At 33.0% G+C, this 16764-nt stretch overlaps 1 protein-coding gene across 1 annotated transcript in view; it reads right to left on the minus strand.

Annotated features, from left to right (window-relative positions):
* The window catches only part of LOC117103822 (coiled-coil domain-containing protein 61-like), a gene marked incomplete in the record, with an annotated part of 38068 nt that extends 21864 nt beyond the window's left edge, over nt 1-16204 (minus strand). The window contains 3 exon segments of the mRNA XM_033244447.1: nt 3488-3560; nt 10481-10638; nt 16059-16204. Of these exon segments, the coding sequence (XP_033100338.1) occupies nt 3488-3560; nt 10481-10625 (218 nt within the window).
* Nucleotides 16205-16764: the final 560 nt, after the last annotated feature.

The raw sequence follows: 16764 nt of genomic DNA on the forward strand, positions 1-16764 counted from the left end.
GTTAAAAAGTTGAGTCAAAAATGTAATTTTTTTTTTGTTAGGTTAGGGTTAGGGTTAGGGCTGTCTCTTATACACATTTAGATGGGTATAAGAGACAGGGGTCTGGTTTGCCTTGGGACGGTGATGGTAAAGGATAGTGGATTCTATAACATAAGATAGACAGTTTAATAATTGATTTAAATTCAATACATTCTTATTCAATAGCAAACATCTTGTTTTTTCATCCCATAGCAAGCGTTACCATTTTAGAAAATCCTTAGCCTTGAAAAAATACTAATTACTGAGTACAGTAGGTTGGTTTTAAGAAATAATTCCTGAATTTAGCCTAAGGATTAGTTTAGTAATAAGGTTGTTGGTAGGTATTCTTGTTTTTGTAGGGGTTGAATCCATCCTAATTTATTACTAGCTTACCGGTATACTTCTTCTCATCCTAAAGGTATTTAAATAGCATTTTAGTTTTGGTGAGGTAGGGGGTAGAATATTTTGTTAATTTTGTATTTTCTTATGTATGCTGCTTGTTTGGCAGATAATAACCCAAGATTGTTTCTGTAGCAATAAATAACTGAATTTTAATCTTGAATCTATCATTTAAACCATTGAAATTATAATGAAAAAATTAAACTTTAATAACATGACATTTGTTCTTGTATAAAAAATACTGGCAAAAAAAATAAAAATATAAGCCACCAACAAAATACCCCATAAATTTTCAAAATTAAAAAAAATAATAATTTTCATACCGGTCAAATTCAACTGTGTATGTGACAATCAAATAACGTTTGGAATTGAGGGCAGCCTTCTGAGGACCTGGAATATTCCTGCTAGTAACACCTGCCTTGCGATTCCGTAAAGATTCAAGGTCAGTATACGTCAGAAGGTCAAGGTTAACTGATTCACTAGTCTGTTTGAAGAGAAAACAAATTGATTAGAATATCAAACTTAACCTTGTTATGAGAAAAATTGTCATCATGTACATCCATACATTTTCAAATGTCTGTTTTCATTTCTTGCTGATCTTGTTGGTACATTTCATTATGGAAAATATAGTACCTTATCTGTATTTAATTTATTAACAATTTATCATCTCAATCTTATTGAATGTAAATTTACAAAATTTACAAGGACATTGATGCACATGAGCTTATAATCCAAAAAAAAAAAAATTACAACTTGGGTATACAATTATTAGCTTGTTCAGTCAATTGTTACAATTACAAGGATGATGCAAACAACCTGAAGAGCTTTTCGTCAAAAAAAATTATGCAACAAGGGTACACAATTATTTCTTTGTTCAGTTAATCATTATGTCATCATTTCTTCTCCAATGAAATTTTCCCATTTTATTTAATATTTATGATACCTAAAAGTCCATTTCCTGATTTTCCTAATTATGATTACTAAAGTGTATTTTTCTTTTCTTTTTTCTTTTTTAATGATTACTTATTGTGCATTTTTTTTTTGTCATTTTTGATTGGTATGCACAATTCCTTGAAATATAGTACCTGTAAATCTGTACTTAATATATTTACAATTTATCATCTTAATCTTTCAATTATTGAATGTACATTTATTTAAAAAGACCTTGAAGCCCATGAGCTAACAGCTTATCATCCAAAAAAATAATGGAACTATAATTATTACCTTATTTAGTCAATCGTTATGTCATAATTTCTCCTCCAATGAAAATGTCTCATCCTATTTCATCCTTATGATAACAAACAGGTTATTACCTGATTCATTGGAAGAGTACTATTTTTTATTTCTATGTTTTGTGTACCTCTCATGAGGCATGAAGAAGAGCTCTGCACATGTTTACACTATTCTGGTATAAAGTACAGTAATAATGAGCACTTAATATAAATGAAAGAAAAAATTACTATCTGAATAAATCAGCAAATTGTTCTTTTGTCTATATTGTCATGTCTACTGCCTAATAAATAAATAACAATTATAATTATTACCATATGTTATTTTCATTTATTCAAAAATATATTATTATATAAGTAACACTATACTGAATATGTACAGTACACCTGCAATGAGGAATTTAAGGGAAATTACACAATTTAGAAAAAAATTATTAAGTTATTAAGGGAGCCATCCATAATTTTAAACATTTTCAAAATAATATAAAACAAACACTTTAGGGGGTTGAAAGTGTAGGCATATATGCACCCAATTCTACCTAATAGATCTTTAGGTATCAGTTTCGGTGACATCACCATTAATGATGCCGTCACCAAACCTGATTAGGGGATTCTGATCAGATGCTTGATGACTGGTCCTGTCACCAATACATATTCCCTATATATACAAAAATTGTAAAAACTTAGGAAGAATCGGCTGGCATATGCATCTTTTATGAAAAAGATTAAATAATGAACTCAAAATGACACAAGTCAACATTTTATTGTTTAATTTTCCAGGAGAAGAAGGCCTATGTTTCATACTCTTCTGAAGATGATGAAAATTATGGACTACAACAAGTGAAGATTGATTATACTTTAGCTGCTGCCAAGGAAAATGAATAATCAAGAAATTTAGCATACAAATTAATTACTTTCTAACCAGATTTATATAGTAACATTAAATTCATTGTAAAATTAATTATAGTAATGAAAAATAGGATGGAAAATGCATAAGAAATGAGAATATTAAATTAAAATTCCTAGTATTCACATATGAAACAATAACTTCTTAAAATAACTTAGCAATTACTAATTATTACTAACAATCAAGAACATCAGTATCCTTTAAGCCGGGCACTCACTGCATGGCACAACGGTCGGTCGTATGACTGTCGCACGATGAATCCAACTTTGCTCCCTGTGAGCGACAGACGATCATCATTAATGATGATCCGTTGCTCGCGCGTCGTCGCATTGCTTTCTTCGTAGAATCGCGTCGGCCGATGAGTGCCGGCTTTATGGACCTTTCCAGAGTGTCGTTTAAACCTAACAAATTACCAAACAGAACCGGGCCAGGAATATGCGCGTGTCAAACAAACATGTTGTCCCACGAACGCATGTTTACACACATTTACGCTATCGTTTTATGGGACCAGCAGCAATACCAAAGGGGCGGGACTTAGCGGAATGGTCCACTGCAAACATAGACATGTTGATTAATGGTTTACGGTAATAAATAATAACTAATTTCACATTTATTGGTTTGCTCATAGTTTTGAGTGGTTTGTAAACATTGTATTACCTATTATACATATTTAATTATTTTTTATACAGCTAAGCCTGTACCAAGCCTGTTGTTAAGCCTGCAGTCAGACTTACATTATCCCTGGGATCTGTGGATGTCATGTTGTCATGGTGATTTATTTGTTTTTGGCATCTTATCTCAAATGCTTGGTTTCACTTACTTAATTTAATAGAAAGATTAACTCTGCCACATTTTAGCAAGTGTGGGCTTGAATACTTGATATAGTATTACAAAAAGCATAATTGCAAATCAGGAGAGGCTTACCTTGGAAAGAGCAGAATTAAGCATATTTACGAATATTGAAAACTGTTTGAAATTTCCTGTTTTGTGTGTTAAGTCTTCTATATCTGAAATTTAAAATAATACTGTAAGTACCTGAATCTTAAAAATAAAAAAGAAGGTATTAGAAAGAGAGGCAGCATTCTAAAGCCGGGCAGCCACTGAGCTCGACGCTATTTTGTGGAGAAAATAATCATCCGTATTCCCCATCCACCATTACAGTAAGTTAGGTACCCAGGATTGCTTCCAAAATGCAGGAATCATTTTTATTCTGTATTTCTGTAATTGATTGCCTTTGATATTTCTTCCAAGGGTCTCAGAGAAACAACAAATCACATTAGTAGTTTGCCCATGTGCAAAATAATGTATTATGAAACACTGAAATTACAGGGGTGATTCTAGAATTTTTCTAACAGGGATGCCAGGTAGTGGCCATCCATTTTGAAGCGAAACTTGGGTCATTCCATGTCAAATCACCCATAGGGTTTGACTCCGATTTCGATGAAAACTGGTATACATGTTGGGTTTGGCATCAAACGCGCAAATCTCAAATTTTAGCTAAATCGGATCAATATTTTCAGAAATACCAATTTTATGAATATCAGTCAACCCATTGTCAAGATAATAAGGTTTAAATGTTGGCGGTCACACCCGTTTTGGCCAATTTTGCCATATTTTGGCGGATCATAACTTCCAAAACATTGATCCGATTTTGCTAAATTTGAGATTTGCATGTTAGATGCCAGACCCAACATGTATACAAATTTTCATCAAAATTGGAGTCGGTCGGGTTAAAAATTTTCATTCTCTTGGGTGATTTGACATGGAATGACCAGATTAAAAAAGCGCATTATTGAATGATTATTACACTGTTGAAGATAACGGCTCCATCTGTAATTTAACCACTCACTCATATAGCCAATCATTTGCTATATTTTCTGACACTTGACAGATTAAGTACCTAAAACTGTACTCTAATAGAAAAGGATGGTATAGTTCCACCATTAATAACTACCTTTATTTACACTTTTTACCTACGGTATATTTTCCAAGGTTGTACTTTATGGTTTATACATATTTAACAAAAATGTACGATATCATATTCAATAGTTAACAATATGATTTCAGATAAAAATTATAGAACTATCAACATAATGTACTAAATTATTTATCAAAATGCTTAAGGCCTTGTAAAATCTAAAAAGCATCCAATGCCATTGATCACTGTAATTACTTAGAAGCTTGAACATTATAGTGTTGAAGGTGTAGTGTATAAATGTTTTATGAGTTCAGTTCCAGCGGGCAATCTGTGAGATAGCAATGAATCTTAACTATCGGATATAACCCTGAAATACAAAAGGGGTCAATGCTCTATAGCATTCATCTTTCTGCATCATTAAATATTTTATCGTTCCAAGCTGGCTAATATTTTTCTGAAAATAATGTTGCTGTAGATTTTTTTAATTGAAACTGAACTGTAATATCCAGTTCATTAGTCGTAACATAGATCTGCTTGTCCTCCTTACTGTAGGTTATTCTGCTACTAGGCACTGTTATTGATGAAAATTCAAGTTTGAAAAATGACACTAAGCAAGTTTCTAGTATTAACTAATTCTAAGCAAATGGTAAAATGCCAAAGGTCCCAAATACTCTGATGTGTGAAAATATATTTAGCCTCCTACCATACTTGCTACTTGCATTATGGTATTAAGCTGATTGTCGAAATGTTCACAATTTAATCTAATAATATATATTAGGCATAATAATATACTCAGTGGATGCATACAGTATGATGTACCAAAGGCTATAGAAATCTGTGTGTGCTCCATATCCTTAAACATGTGACCCAGGAAAAGATAAACATATGAACCAAGAGAAGTGCAGTGCAACTCAGAAGATTGAAAATATTTAGTATCTTAAAATATCAATAACAATAAAGAATCTAACCACTCTCCTCCAAAGAACACCAGGCTATCAAAGAATTCTTAATCCTTTGATGTAATACTATCTTTGTTCCATGATGGATGTATTAATCAACTTCACAATGACCTAGTAGTACTGTATATAATGTAAGTAATACGTAGTTAGATTTATATAGTGCTTTATACCGAAGTCTGAAAGCTCTTGAGGTGTGGACTAGCTTCTCCCCTTTGTGTCTGAGCTGCCTGGTAAACTGGACGTATCAGCTATTTTCGTCAATCCAAAACAGGGGCTGCACCAACCATTACACCAGGGTGATCCCTTTCTCATCTCAAAAGATGTACTGGTTTTGTGCATGTAAGCCAATCGTGTACACTGGGCCTACGGTTTAAGTTCTTATATCCGAGAAGATATTATGGTATAATGACTCAGCCATAGGCATATCAAAAAAAGAGACTGAAATATAAAGCTTAGTTTAACAACACAAACATACCGGCAAGACTACTCCAATATATGTATGATAGTTGGTCATTGGATTCGCGAATATTTAAACATAAAAATTTATAATAAAAATTATTGTGATACAACTTACTGTAATAATGCTTAAAAATATAACACGACTTATGAGAAGATATGCATTGTGAAGCAATGAGTGCAATCCAGAACAATTTATTTTAGACAACTGTAATCAGTATCGACTAGAATTTACTGCCTCTTTTGCAACAATAAAAATAAATTAGACATATTGCGCCTACGCTGAGAACAGCACCAAAGCATTTTTATGAATGATTATATCTAGCATTATAATTCTATTACTACTATTTTTTTTGACATACTACATGTAGTACTGAATGTGTGACTCAGAAGGAAGTATTACAGTAACCAAAAGCCATACTGTGGCTCAAATTTTGATAACTCTAAAATAACATCATTATTATTGATTGAGAGTACACCACATAGGAAGTTCTGAAGAGTTCTCTTTTTAGAAATATCTTAATGCTCAACTTGTTGCTTCAAGCGTCATTAGGTGATTATTACTGTATCATAGATCATTGTTACTGAGTATTACTATTGCGATAATGGAATAAATTTATTGTGTTAATTATTAATATGTGCTTGCCATATGAAACAGAATTTATTAAGGCAGCAACTACATAGAAATTGTAGTTCCTTCAGATTCATGTTTTAATTAAAAGTATGTATCCAAAACCATAGAAGAAATTAATGAAGTTAGTGCCTTGCTTTGCATAAGCTCCATCACCTTTCATTTCTTTTTTTTTCCACATACATTATTGTATTTTATTGTCACTGTACTTGTAAATGTTGGTTGAATTATTAAATGAAACAAAATGCAATTCTTTTCATAAAAACTAATTTTAACACTCACATACGAGAGGGTAAGCGAGCGCACCCTCTAGATAAATACTTAATTCATGTAATATATTTATTTGTCATATTTTTTAGTTTTATTGTTTTATTTTAATACTTTGTGTTTAACCATATTTTAATGTCATTTATCAAATGTATTTTTAGCAACTGGCAAAAAAAAAATTTCATTGTTCATTCGTTTATTCGATGATAATTTAGTATTTTTAATTCTTGGGTAAAGTTGAGCCTACTGAGTATTACACCTGCAATTCAATATCATGGATTTACAAGTGTGATCAAATGAAGATGCTGCAGACAGAAAACAATATTCTCTTCAGATCACTGGCCTACGATCGAGTCACTAACTGTATTTGTGGCTACACAGAATAGAATACCATATAGGCATCAAGGTTGAACGGGGATTCATATAGTTACATTCCAGTAACTAAACAAATGGCACTAAGGCTGGGGAACTGCTCACGTTTTAAGCACTTTAGATGCACATGGTTGCAGTTTAATATTATTTTCTAATTCAACTGGTTGTCATGTATTAACATTGAGTATTAACACTGAACGAGTTTCCCACAATGCAGATGGATATTATATAATGTTTACATGTTAAAGTTGTAAGACAATAAACCGTAATTATTTTGGAAACCACAGCTGTGACATGTTTAAGTAGTTGTTTGTGAATGTGTGCTTGTGTCAACCTAACATTAACAAGATATCTAACACTGGTCTGTATTGATCACAATTACAGTTGAAATTGCCTACGTCGAATCCAAAATGGCATTGAAAAATTGTTCGACTTAGGAAATAAAATTTAAGTTACAGGTCGTTATTTAATGGAAACACAACAATTTGGCATGTAAAATAAGATCGATTTAGAAACTATTCAAGATAGGCAAAGTTGATTTAGGCAACTTTTGCTTTTTATGATGTACTGTAATTTGTGTAATTTTTATTAATTGTATTAAAATAAGGTATCTCACAGCCATAATGAAAAAAGCATTGTAATTGTTGATTTGTTTTTCGTGAATAAATAAAGTTTTACTACTACTGTAATAATAATAATAATAATAATAATAATAATTGTCAATATATATAGCGCATAATGTAAAATACCTCTGCACTTTACAGCATGGTGTGGGAAAAATTATCAAAAGTTTCACCTAACAAAAATAATTGGTAATAATAATGAATAACAACAATAAAAATAAATATATAATGTTGATAAATAAAATAATTTGAAATACAGAATTTTATTTACTTTTTTTTTTTCAATAATTTTAAATATTTATTTGCCGTATTACCTTCCTTACCTTTTACTCTTTTTTTCCATTTCTTTTTTCCTCATTTTCCTTTATTTTTTTTCATACTTACGACCCGTCTCTCTTTTCCTTTACTTCCCTGTAATTTCTTTCTTTACCTTTTCTTCCCATACCCCTTTTCCTCCTTAAATTTTTCATTTTTCTACCAATTTTCATGTTTTCCCTTTTCTCTACCTTTTCTTCACTGATTATATTTTCCTTTTCTTTCACTTCGACACTTCTTATTCTTTCCTTTCTCTTTCTTTGCCATTTCCTTTTTTTTCTTTCTTAACCTCCTCGTTTTGTTTCTTTTTCTTTTCTTTCTTTACCTTTTCATTTTCTTTATTTTTCTTTACCCTTTCGTTTTCTTTTCCTTTCTTTACCCTTTCGTTTTCTTTCTTCTCATTTCATTACCTTTTCGTTTTCTTTCTTTTTCTTTTCCTTTCTTAACCATTTCAGTTTCTTCCTTTTTCTTTTCTTTCTTTCCCTTTCGTTTTCTTTCTTTTTCTTTTTTCCATTATTTACCTTTCCGTTTTCTTTCTTTTTCTTTTCCTTTCTTTACCCTTTCGTTTTCTTTCTTCTCATTTAATTACCTTTTCGTTTGCTTTCTTTTCATTTCCCTTTCTTAACCATTTCGGTTTTTTTTTTTCCGTTTCTTTACTCCCTTTTCCCTTTCTTTCTTTTTCTTTTCCTTGCTTTACCTTTCCGTTTTCATTTTTTTCCTTTCTTTCCCTTAATTTTCCTTCTTAATCTTTCTACTCTTTTCCTTTCCTTTTTTTTTCCTTCTTTTTTCTTTTGTTTCTTTTCTAGTTCATCATAATTTTTATCATCATTCTTTTCCTTTTTTTTCTTTTCATGTACTTCATTTTCCGTTGTTCTTAATTTCTTCCATTTCCTTTCTTTCCTTTCCATTTCTATCTATTTCCTTACCTCTTCTTATTAATTACCTTTTTATTTCCTTCTGTTTCTGTCTTTCCTTTTCGGTATAATTTACCTTTCTAACTCAATTTTCCTTCTTTTCATTTTACTTACCTTTCTTTTCTTCTCTTTCCGATTCTCACTTTTCCTAACCTAACCTAAGAAAATATGTTTTTAGTTGGTGATGTGTGCAGTTTGACCTTAAAGGTCAACAATAGTATTTTAAACTGGATGCGTTTTTCAATTGTAAGCCAACGGAGCTCATTGAGGATGGGTGTTATGTGCTCGTGTCTTTTAGTTTTTGTAATAACTCTGGCAGCTGTATTCGATTTTACTATTAACTCATTGATCAAGTCAACCACACACAATCATCATTCAAATGGATGGAGATTGCGTGACTACTGATCATCAAAGTCATCTGTAGCTTTATAGCAATACTCACACAACCAAATTGGAACTTTCATAGAAACAAAATTGAACAGGAGGGACAGGTGGGAAAAATATGGGTGTTTTTTTTTTTTAGGCTATGCAATTGAATTTCAATATCTCACATTGATTGTGATCCACACTGAGTCACTATTAGGGATGTAGCATTGAGAACACTCATTTAAATATGATCTTCCAACAATTGTAATCTTCACTGACAACCAACATCTTTCCTTAGTTGAAAGCCAATCAGACAACATGATGAAAAAATGTTGAAGCACATGAAATTAAGGATTTCAGTTGTTCATTATTTACATTTATATAAAATCCCACCTTTTAAAAATGTGATTCTTTTTTAAGGGTGGCAGAAGAAGGCAAGCCTCTCATGATGCCTAACCATATGGCACTGCAATGGATAGGTGATGCCTAACCATGGCACTGCAATGGATAGGTGATACCTAACCATGGCACTGCAATGGATAGGTGATACCTAACCATGGCACTGCAATGGATAGGTGATACCTAACCATGGCACTGCAATGGATAGGTGATGCCTAACCATGGCACTGCAATGGATAGGTGATGCCTAACCATGGCACTGCAATGGATAGGTGATGCCTAACCATGGCACTGCAATGGATAGGTGATGCCTAACCATGGCACTGCAACTTGGATAAGTCTGTCAATGAGGAGGAAATATTGTAGATCATGAGTACAGTTAAACCTCTTGTAAGCAGTTACCCTCGGGTCCAGCTAAAGTTGTTGTTTAGAGGTAGCCCAAACTTAATGTGATATTGGGGTTTAGGTAAAAATAATCAATACAACATATAATGAAATTATTACTCTATTTTAAACCTGTAGGCTTTTTATATTCACCTCCATGTAAAGATGGTTGTTTTATAAAAATATTTCTTGACCTTTGGAAAGGTTGCTTACTAGACCACAAATAAATCAAAATTATAAGCCTAAAGATAATAAATTAACGATGTCCTTCCCCAATCCCATACAAACCCATCAAGGGTAATATTACAGTTGAAAGAACTTACAAGTTGCATCAAAAGTATTACGCCATTGGTCTGCAGTGACACGGTCCTCTACCTCTACCATCAGCTGGTCATCATTGAGTCTTGTTGCTGTTACAACATATTCCACACCCCGAAAAACACACATACAACTAACGTTGTTCTCCATTGTTGTCAGAGATCTGTTGAAAAATAATAAACATACTCGAAAATTACATTACAGAAACACTTTTAATTGAGTGTCTGTCTGTTGCTTTATGTTTCTTGTCAACACTGACTGCATACTATCCACCCTAGCTGATGTATTCTACAAAAACCATCATTATTCTACAAGACAATCATCTCCATTTCATCACAATTGTCCTTGCACAATTTTCCATGCACAATTTTCCATGCAAAATCCATTTTTGAATGTGGTCCTATCACATGGAATGAATTACCCCCACCCTCCAAAACAAAAAAAAGTTAGTTTTAATGACATTCAAACGACACTTAAAGAACACTCATGCAGAATATAATAGTAGGCCTACGTTTTCCAAACTGCATCAAAGGCATCCTCTGTTGATAAGCTCATTATTGTAATTTTTATTTTCTTTTCTTTCACAAGTGTAGTTCACATGCGTATAATTTACAAGTTGCAGATTACGATAGGTGTCACCATTTGCTATTTTGTAAATAAATAAATAATAAAATAAAAAAATAAAATAAATGATTGAAATATTCTTCAGATTTAGAACTTTATTGTCACACATAATAATGCTGTCCCAAAACTGTGTTGTGAAAGTAAACACAATTTTTTTTATTATTAAGCTTTAGGCACTAGGGCGAAGGATACGCCAAACAGTGAAGTAAATCTTACACACGAAATGCTGTACAGTACATAAGACTAGTCCCCTGGGCACTTGAAAGGTAAAGGAGTGACACTTTTACAACAATTTCAATATTTAAACAGTTGTAGTCTAGAAAATGCATTCTCTACCAACAAAACAAATACCACGTATCTATTCCTACTACATTTCTAAATATATGTACCTTAAAAAAATAATCCATCAGAATTGTGAAACATGTCCTTATTTAAACACTGTATAGGTACTTTTGATGATTTATATTATATTTATTTAACAGTGTTAACGGTATACTCCATTCAATATCATATATAATATACGACAGTATTTCTAGCCGTATTGCCAGATTTATCTGGCTGAACACCCTCTTGAGGCGTAGCATTGTGTAATACAATGTTCCCGACGATTATTTGGACCTGTTCAACCATGAAGCCTTCGTGGTCTAGTGGTTATGACGCTCGCCTTGTCAGCGAGAGGTCGCAGGTTTGAATCCCGTCAGAGGCATTTTATTACACAATGACTTTTATAGGACTTTATTCGTTGAAAAGCTACAGGATAGCCTAGGATGTTCCATCATGTCCTTATTTAAACATTGTATATGTACCTTTGATGATTTATAAAAATAATAGCAATTTTTAATGTAGTCATATTATAATCATCAGGCACTGACTAATATTAATATTAAAATTGTGGTAATAATACACATGCAGTTATATGTTACATCTATTATATGACATGCTTGTTCTTTCATCAATAAAATAGAATACAATAGAAGAATTAACAAAAGAAACTACTTCAACAAGGTAATAATCATGACAATCAAGTATCAAGGATATTCATAAGCTGTAGTCCTATTCTTCAATATTATAATCATGTAAGTTAACCATATGCTTTCAAAAGGAATATAAAACAAAACATTGGAGGAAAACATCACTGACATTAATTTTTTTAAATCTTAATACAGAAAATCATAACAAATTTATAGTGCAATATAAGTACAACCAAGGGCTTTACTATGGGAGGGAACATCTGAAGCTCAGTCAACAGTATCATTTTTATGTGATAAATTTGTATGATGTCAAGCCACTGACAGTCGGAGATTTTAATCCTAGTTGACTTTGAAAAAGCATATGATTACTATATATAGATCACAACATTTTGAATTCTATAACCTATCAGTTAAATTTTATGTATGACATTGTAAGTGAAAGAATATGTAAGAACAGCAATAGTGCTCACCAAGACGATGTTGGTCTAGTTGTCGAATGGGCTGTTGGTAACAATATGAAATAAAACTAATGTTAAGAAAACTAAAGGAATTCAGCAACTCCATGTGTTCCCCTTATTGTTGAAGATACTATTTAAGAGTGTTTACACTACTAAATTGCTAGGGATAACCCTCAGTTTTAATTTGTCTAACTTAAACAAGTGTAATCCTAGGTTGGGGCACAAGTATTAATGAAGGTCAGTCTTACCAACTGGAACAATTCCAGAAGTGCTCTCTTAGAATTTTATAGCTATATTCATGGTACAATGAAGCTCTAAATCTACTACACGAGATGAGACGACAAGACGAGAGTAGAGTTAACATGTTCAGGGGATATCTTACCAAAGTGAAACATGCGAACCATCCCCCAAATCACTACTTTTCAATACTGTTCATTAGCTTTACAATTTTTGTAGGAAAAGACAAAATGAATTACCATTGGTCAAAACTAAACAATCAAAGTTCTATTGTACTCCTTAATCTAAAGCCTAGTTGGCCGTTTGGCTCAGAGAAATTCATCCGCCCTTTGTTCAGTAGTTCTTTTTCTTACTAACTGGGTGTCCTTCAACCCTCCCACCGAGGGCTGCTAAGACCAATAAAAGGAGCTACCAGAATCAGTTGCCTACGGCTTTACTGGACAATTGGATATTACTAAAAAACAAACACTCGGACGATGTTCTCCGATAATTCAGAATATGGAAATCCTACCTTCAAAAAACTTTGCATTGATATGTTTAAAACGTCTCCAATTTTAATAAAAAACAAAAAAGAAAATAAAAAATAACTTATTCTCATATAAAAATTATGAAAATATCAAAGATAAATATATATGTATTAACTTTTTCATGTAATAATATTTTTGATGTTATTTAATAAACTGAGTGTTTAAATACCCTAGGCTACGTAGAGTCTGAGCCACTCTAGGCCGCAATACAAGTGATGTGTCATCGCGTAGCCTACCAGAACGCGTGCAGAGAGGAGACAACACGTCTAGGCTTAGCTAGGCTGTACGCACGGTGCATGCATTGGTCACACATTTAAGACAGGCCAACTAGTGTAAATCTGGAAAAAAATTTATGTTTATGAAATTTAGCTTACCGGTAACTCTGCAAATATTCAACCAATTCTTGATACCTAAACATTAGATTACTCACATCAATGTGTTCTTTCTGTTTAATTAATATGAAACTATATTTGAAGTCAATTGAAGCATACCATCGTTTTCATGTGCCCCTAGCCTAACTAGCCTTGCGATGGGTTAAAGCCTCATTCATAGCAAAATTTCAGTTAAGAAAAATCTGATTTTTTGTTTTGAGAACCTCGACATAGGAAGCACAGTAGAGGAAGACCAGCTACTGATGAGTTAAAGGTGCTCATGGATGATAAGGATACCTGGAGGACTTTCATTATGAACTGACAAAGATTAACCTGGTAAGGTAAGGTATATATTTTATAAAGATTTATGAATATAATAAGAAACGGCTATTTTAACTGAATTTATACATTCCTAAACATGAAAAAATGTAAAATTGCAGATTGCAATTTGATTTTTTTGTGTTCCACACAAAAATTAAATGCAGATGAATTTTTTATGTTTGATTTTGCGATAGGTTTGTGAAGAAATATGGTAGGCACCAAAAATATTAGCCTATCAACAATGCTAGGCTAGGCCTAGCCTTACCTCGATTTAGGTTACTGTTAAGGGCCGACATGGTATTTTCCGTTGCTAGTATTAACCTGAGCATCTTATGTTAGATGTATATGGCGCTATATAAAACTACACTATCATTATTATTATTATTATTGTGAAATACCCAGTATAATATTTCATTTGAATTTTCAAATTTGTTGAAAAATTATTCTGACCGAGATCTTGAGAGGGCGCACTTTATTGACTTTATAAAGAATACAAAAAAAAGGAGATCATTCCAGCGGATGCGACCTACAACCTCTGAATTTGCCTAGTATTGTAATGAAGAAGTTGATGAGAAAATGGTAATCTCCTATGAGAAATAGGCCTAGTTTCTATTTCTCTTCTTTTTTTTTTCGCCGTGGCGGTACCGTATCGGAACTTCCAATTGCTAAAGGTACGGTAAATAATATTACGTCATGATTAGCCAATAGAAACGTAGATAAATGCGTGACGTTATTCAGTGCACTGCTGCTGCAAGAGTGGTGAGTGTGTGTTTTAGGTTTTAGCAACGATCGAAGATAAGAAATTTCGTTCGTTCGCAAGAACGACAAGCTGTGATTAATATTCTGTAGCCCGAGGCCCTATAGCAAATAAAAAGGATAGCAGTTTTGCTAGATTTGGCGACATCAAGCGACTGAGTAAACTATTTTAATAGTAGAAGCCAGGCATAGGCCTTCTACCGGGCCCCTACTACTGTGCATACTAATTTCTTGTAGGCCTATTCTATTATACTACTACTACAAATAAAGTTTACTCTCACTGATAATTACAATCGCCATGTTGCTTGGTATTTCAATCAGCAATAATAACTAGTGCTTACTATTCTATAGGCTTAGGCTAGGCACCTAGTAGTAGCACTACAGTACTAGGCGCGCCTAGCCTAGTAGTACGCCTATAAATATAATAAGCATCAGCCCCTAGGTGGCTATTCTCCCTGTGCCCTAGGCCTAAGCCTAAGTAGACCATTCTCTATGGTAGACCATAAAATACGCAAGAATAACAGAAAGGACTTTTAACCCAAACATTGTGATAAGCCCCAATCGAAGTACATGAAATGGGCCTATTATTATGACATAAATTTTATCGTAACTGTTCGCGCCACACGTTTCTCATGATCGCAACGTCGACTTTGCAAAAAAAGCCAAAATCGAGTTGGTCATTTCTATTGGCTAATCATGACGTAATATCATTTACCGTAGCTTTAGCAATCGGAAGTTCCGATACGGTACAGTATCTCTAGCCACAGCTTTTTTTTTTTAACATTTGGCGTAAAATTAAAATATATGCCAATATTTTTCCATGGTTTATAATAATTAAAGTAATGCATATGCTTTTTTTTTCTAAAAATTATCTTTTTTTTTGTGAAATATTTCTTGCTAGGAAAATGGGGCTTAAAATTTTAATTAAAAAACACCTTCAAAAGCACACTACACAACCAACACATTTTATTATTATTATTATAATATGAGAGGGGGCATCCAACACGAGTTTTAAGCTCTCTGCCTCCTATTATCACAAAAGGTAAGACTCACTAAAGGTAAAACCATTAGGCTACCTTACGCTCAGGCACTTTTCTAGCCTTGCCTAGGCCTGCATTAGATACAGGCAGTAGCCTAGGCCCTAGGCCTAATCTAGCCCAGCCTAGCAAGCTAGGGGCCTAGCTAGGGTCAGCCTAGGCCTAAGCCTGATCTTAGGATAGGCTCTATTATAATTAACAATAATCTGAAGTGCAGCTTTCTCTTGCGTAGGCCTACGCTCACTATTATAGTCACATGAAAGGTATGCAAGATAACAAACCTTTATTTAACAGCTTTTATTTACTGAATATAACATTACGCAAAATATAGTCATCTTCCTATCTTTTTTGAACTACCGCCTAAAGGCGCCCTCAACGATTGCATTCGATCCCGATTCACACGTCGTGTCGTGTACGCGTCGTACCAGCAGCTGCAGAAGTGGAAATGCAATGTCGTACGTTTTCCATTTTTATTGCATAGTGAAACCCCTATCCGGGACTAAAGTTCTACATAAGGGTGCCATATTTTCACCAAAAACGTTAAATTGTCCCCTTAATAGGAGTTTTGGCATGTAGCCATACAATAATAGATTCTTTAGCATTTCTATTTTAATTGACAGGATAGGCCCAATAAAAAAAAAATTAAAAATAGTTATCACCCCCGCGCGCATGTCTTCTGTGGTATTGAAAAGAAAATATATTTTTGGAATATAAAAACTTTTAAAGAAATATACATTTTGAAATATTTGTTTAATATTATTTTTTCATATTTTTAGTAAATAGTTAGTAGATATTGCTTACCGGTATATTATCTCAATTCAAGTAAATCATGTTTTACTTTGAATATCAATGCACCAGCAAACAGCCCTAGGGTGATATGATAATTGGCTTAAATAGCAAAATAAGTTTTTTTAAGCCTCCCTCTTTTATCACTTTCCCAGCCTAGATAGGGGATGTTAAACTAAATATTTGTTTATAGGGCCTTAC

The sequence above is a fragment of the Anneissia japonica genome, unplaced genomic scaffold (assembly GCF_011630105.1).
Source record: "Anneissia japonica isolate Jap-2015-1 unplaced genomic scaffold, ASM1163010v1 scaffold232_len381862_cov165, whole genome shotgun sequence".
NCBI lineage: Eukaryota > Metazoa > Echinodermata > Crinoidea > Comatulida > Comatulidae > Anneissia > Anneissia japonica.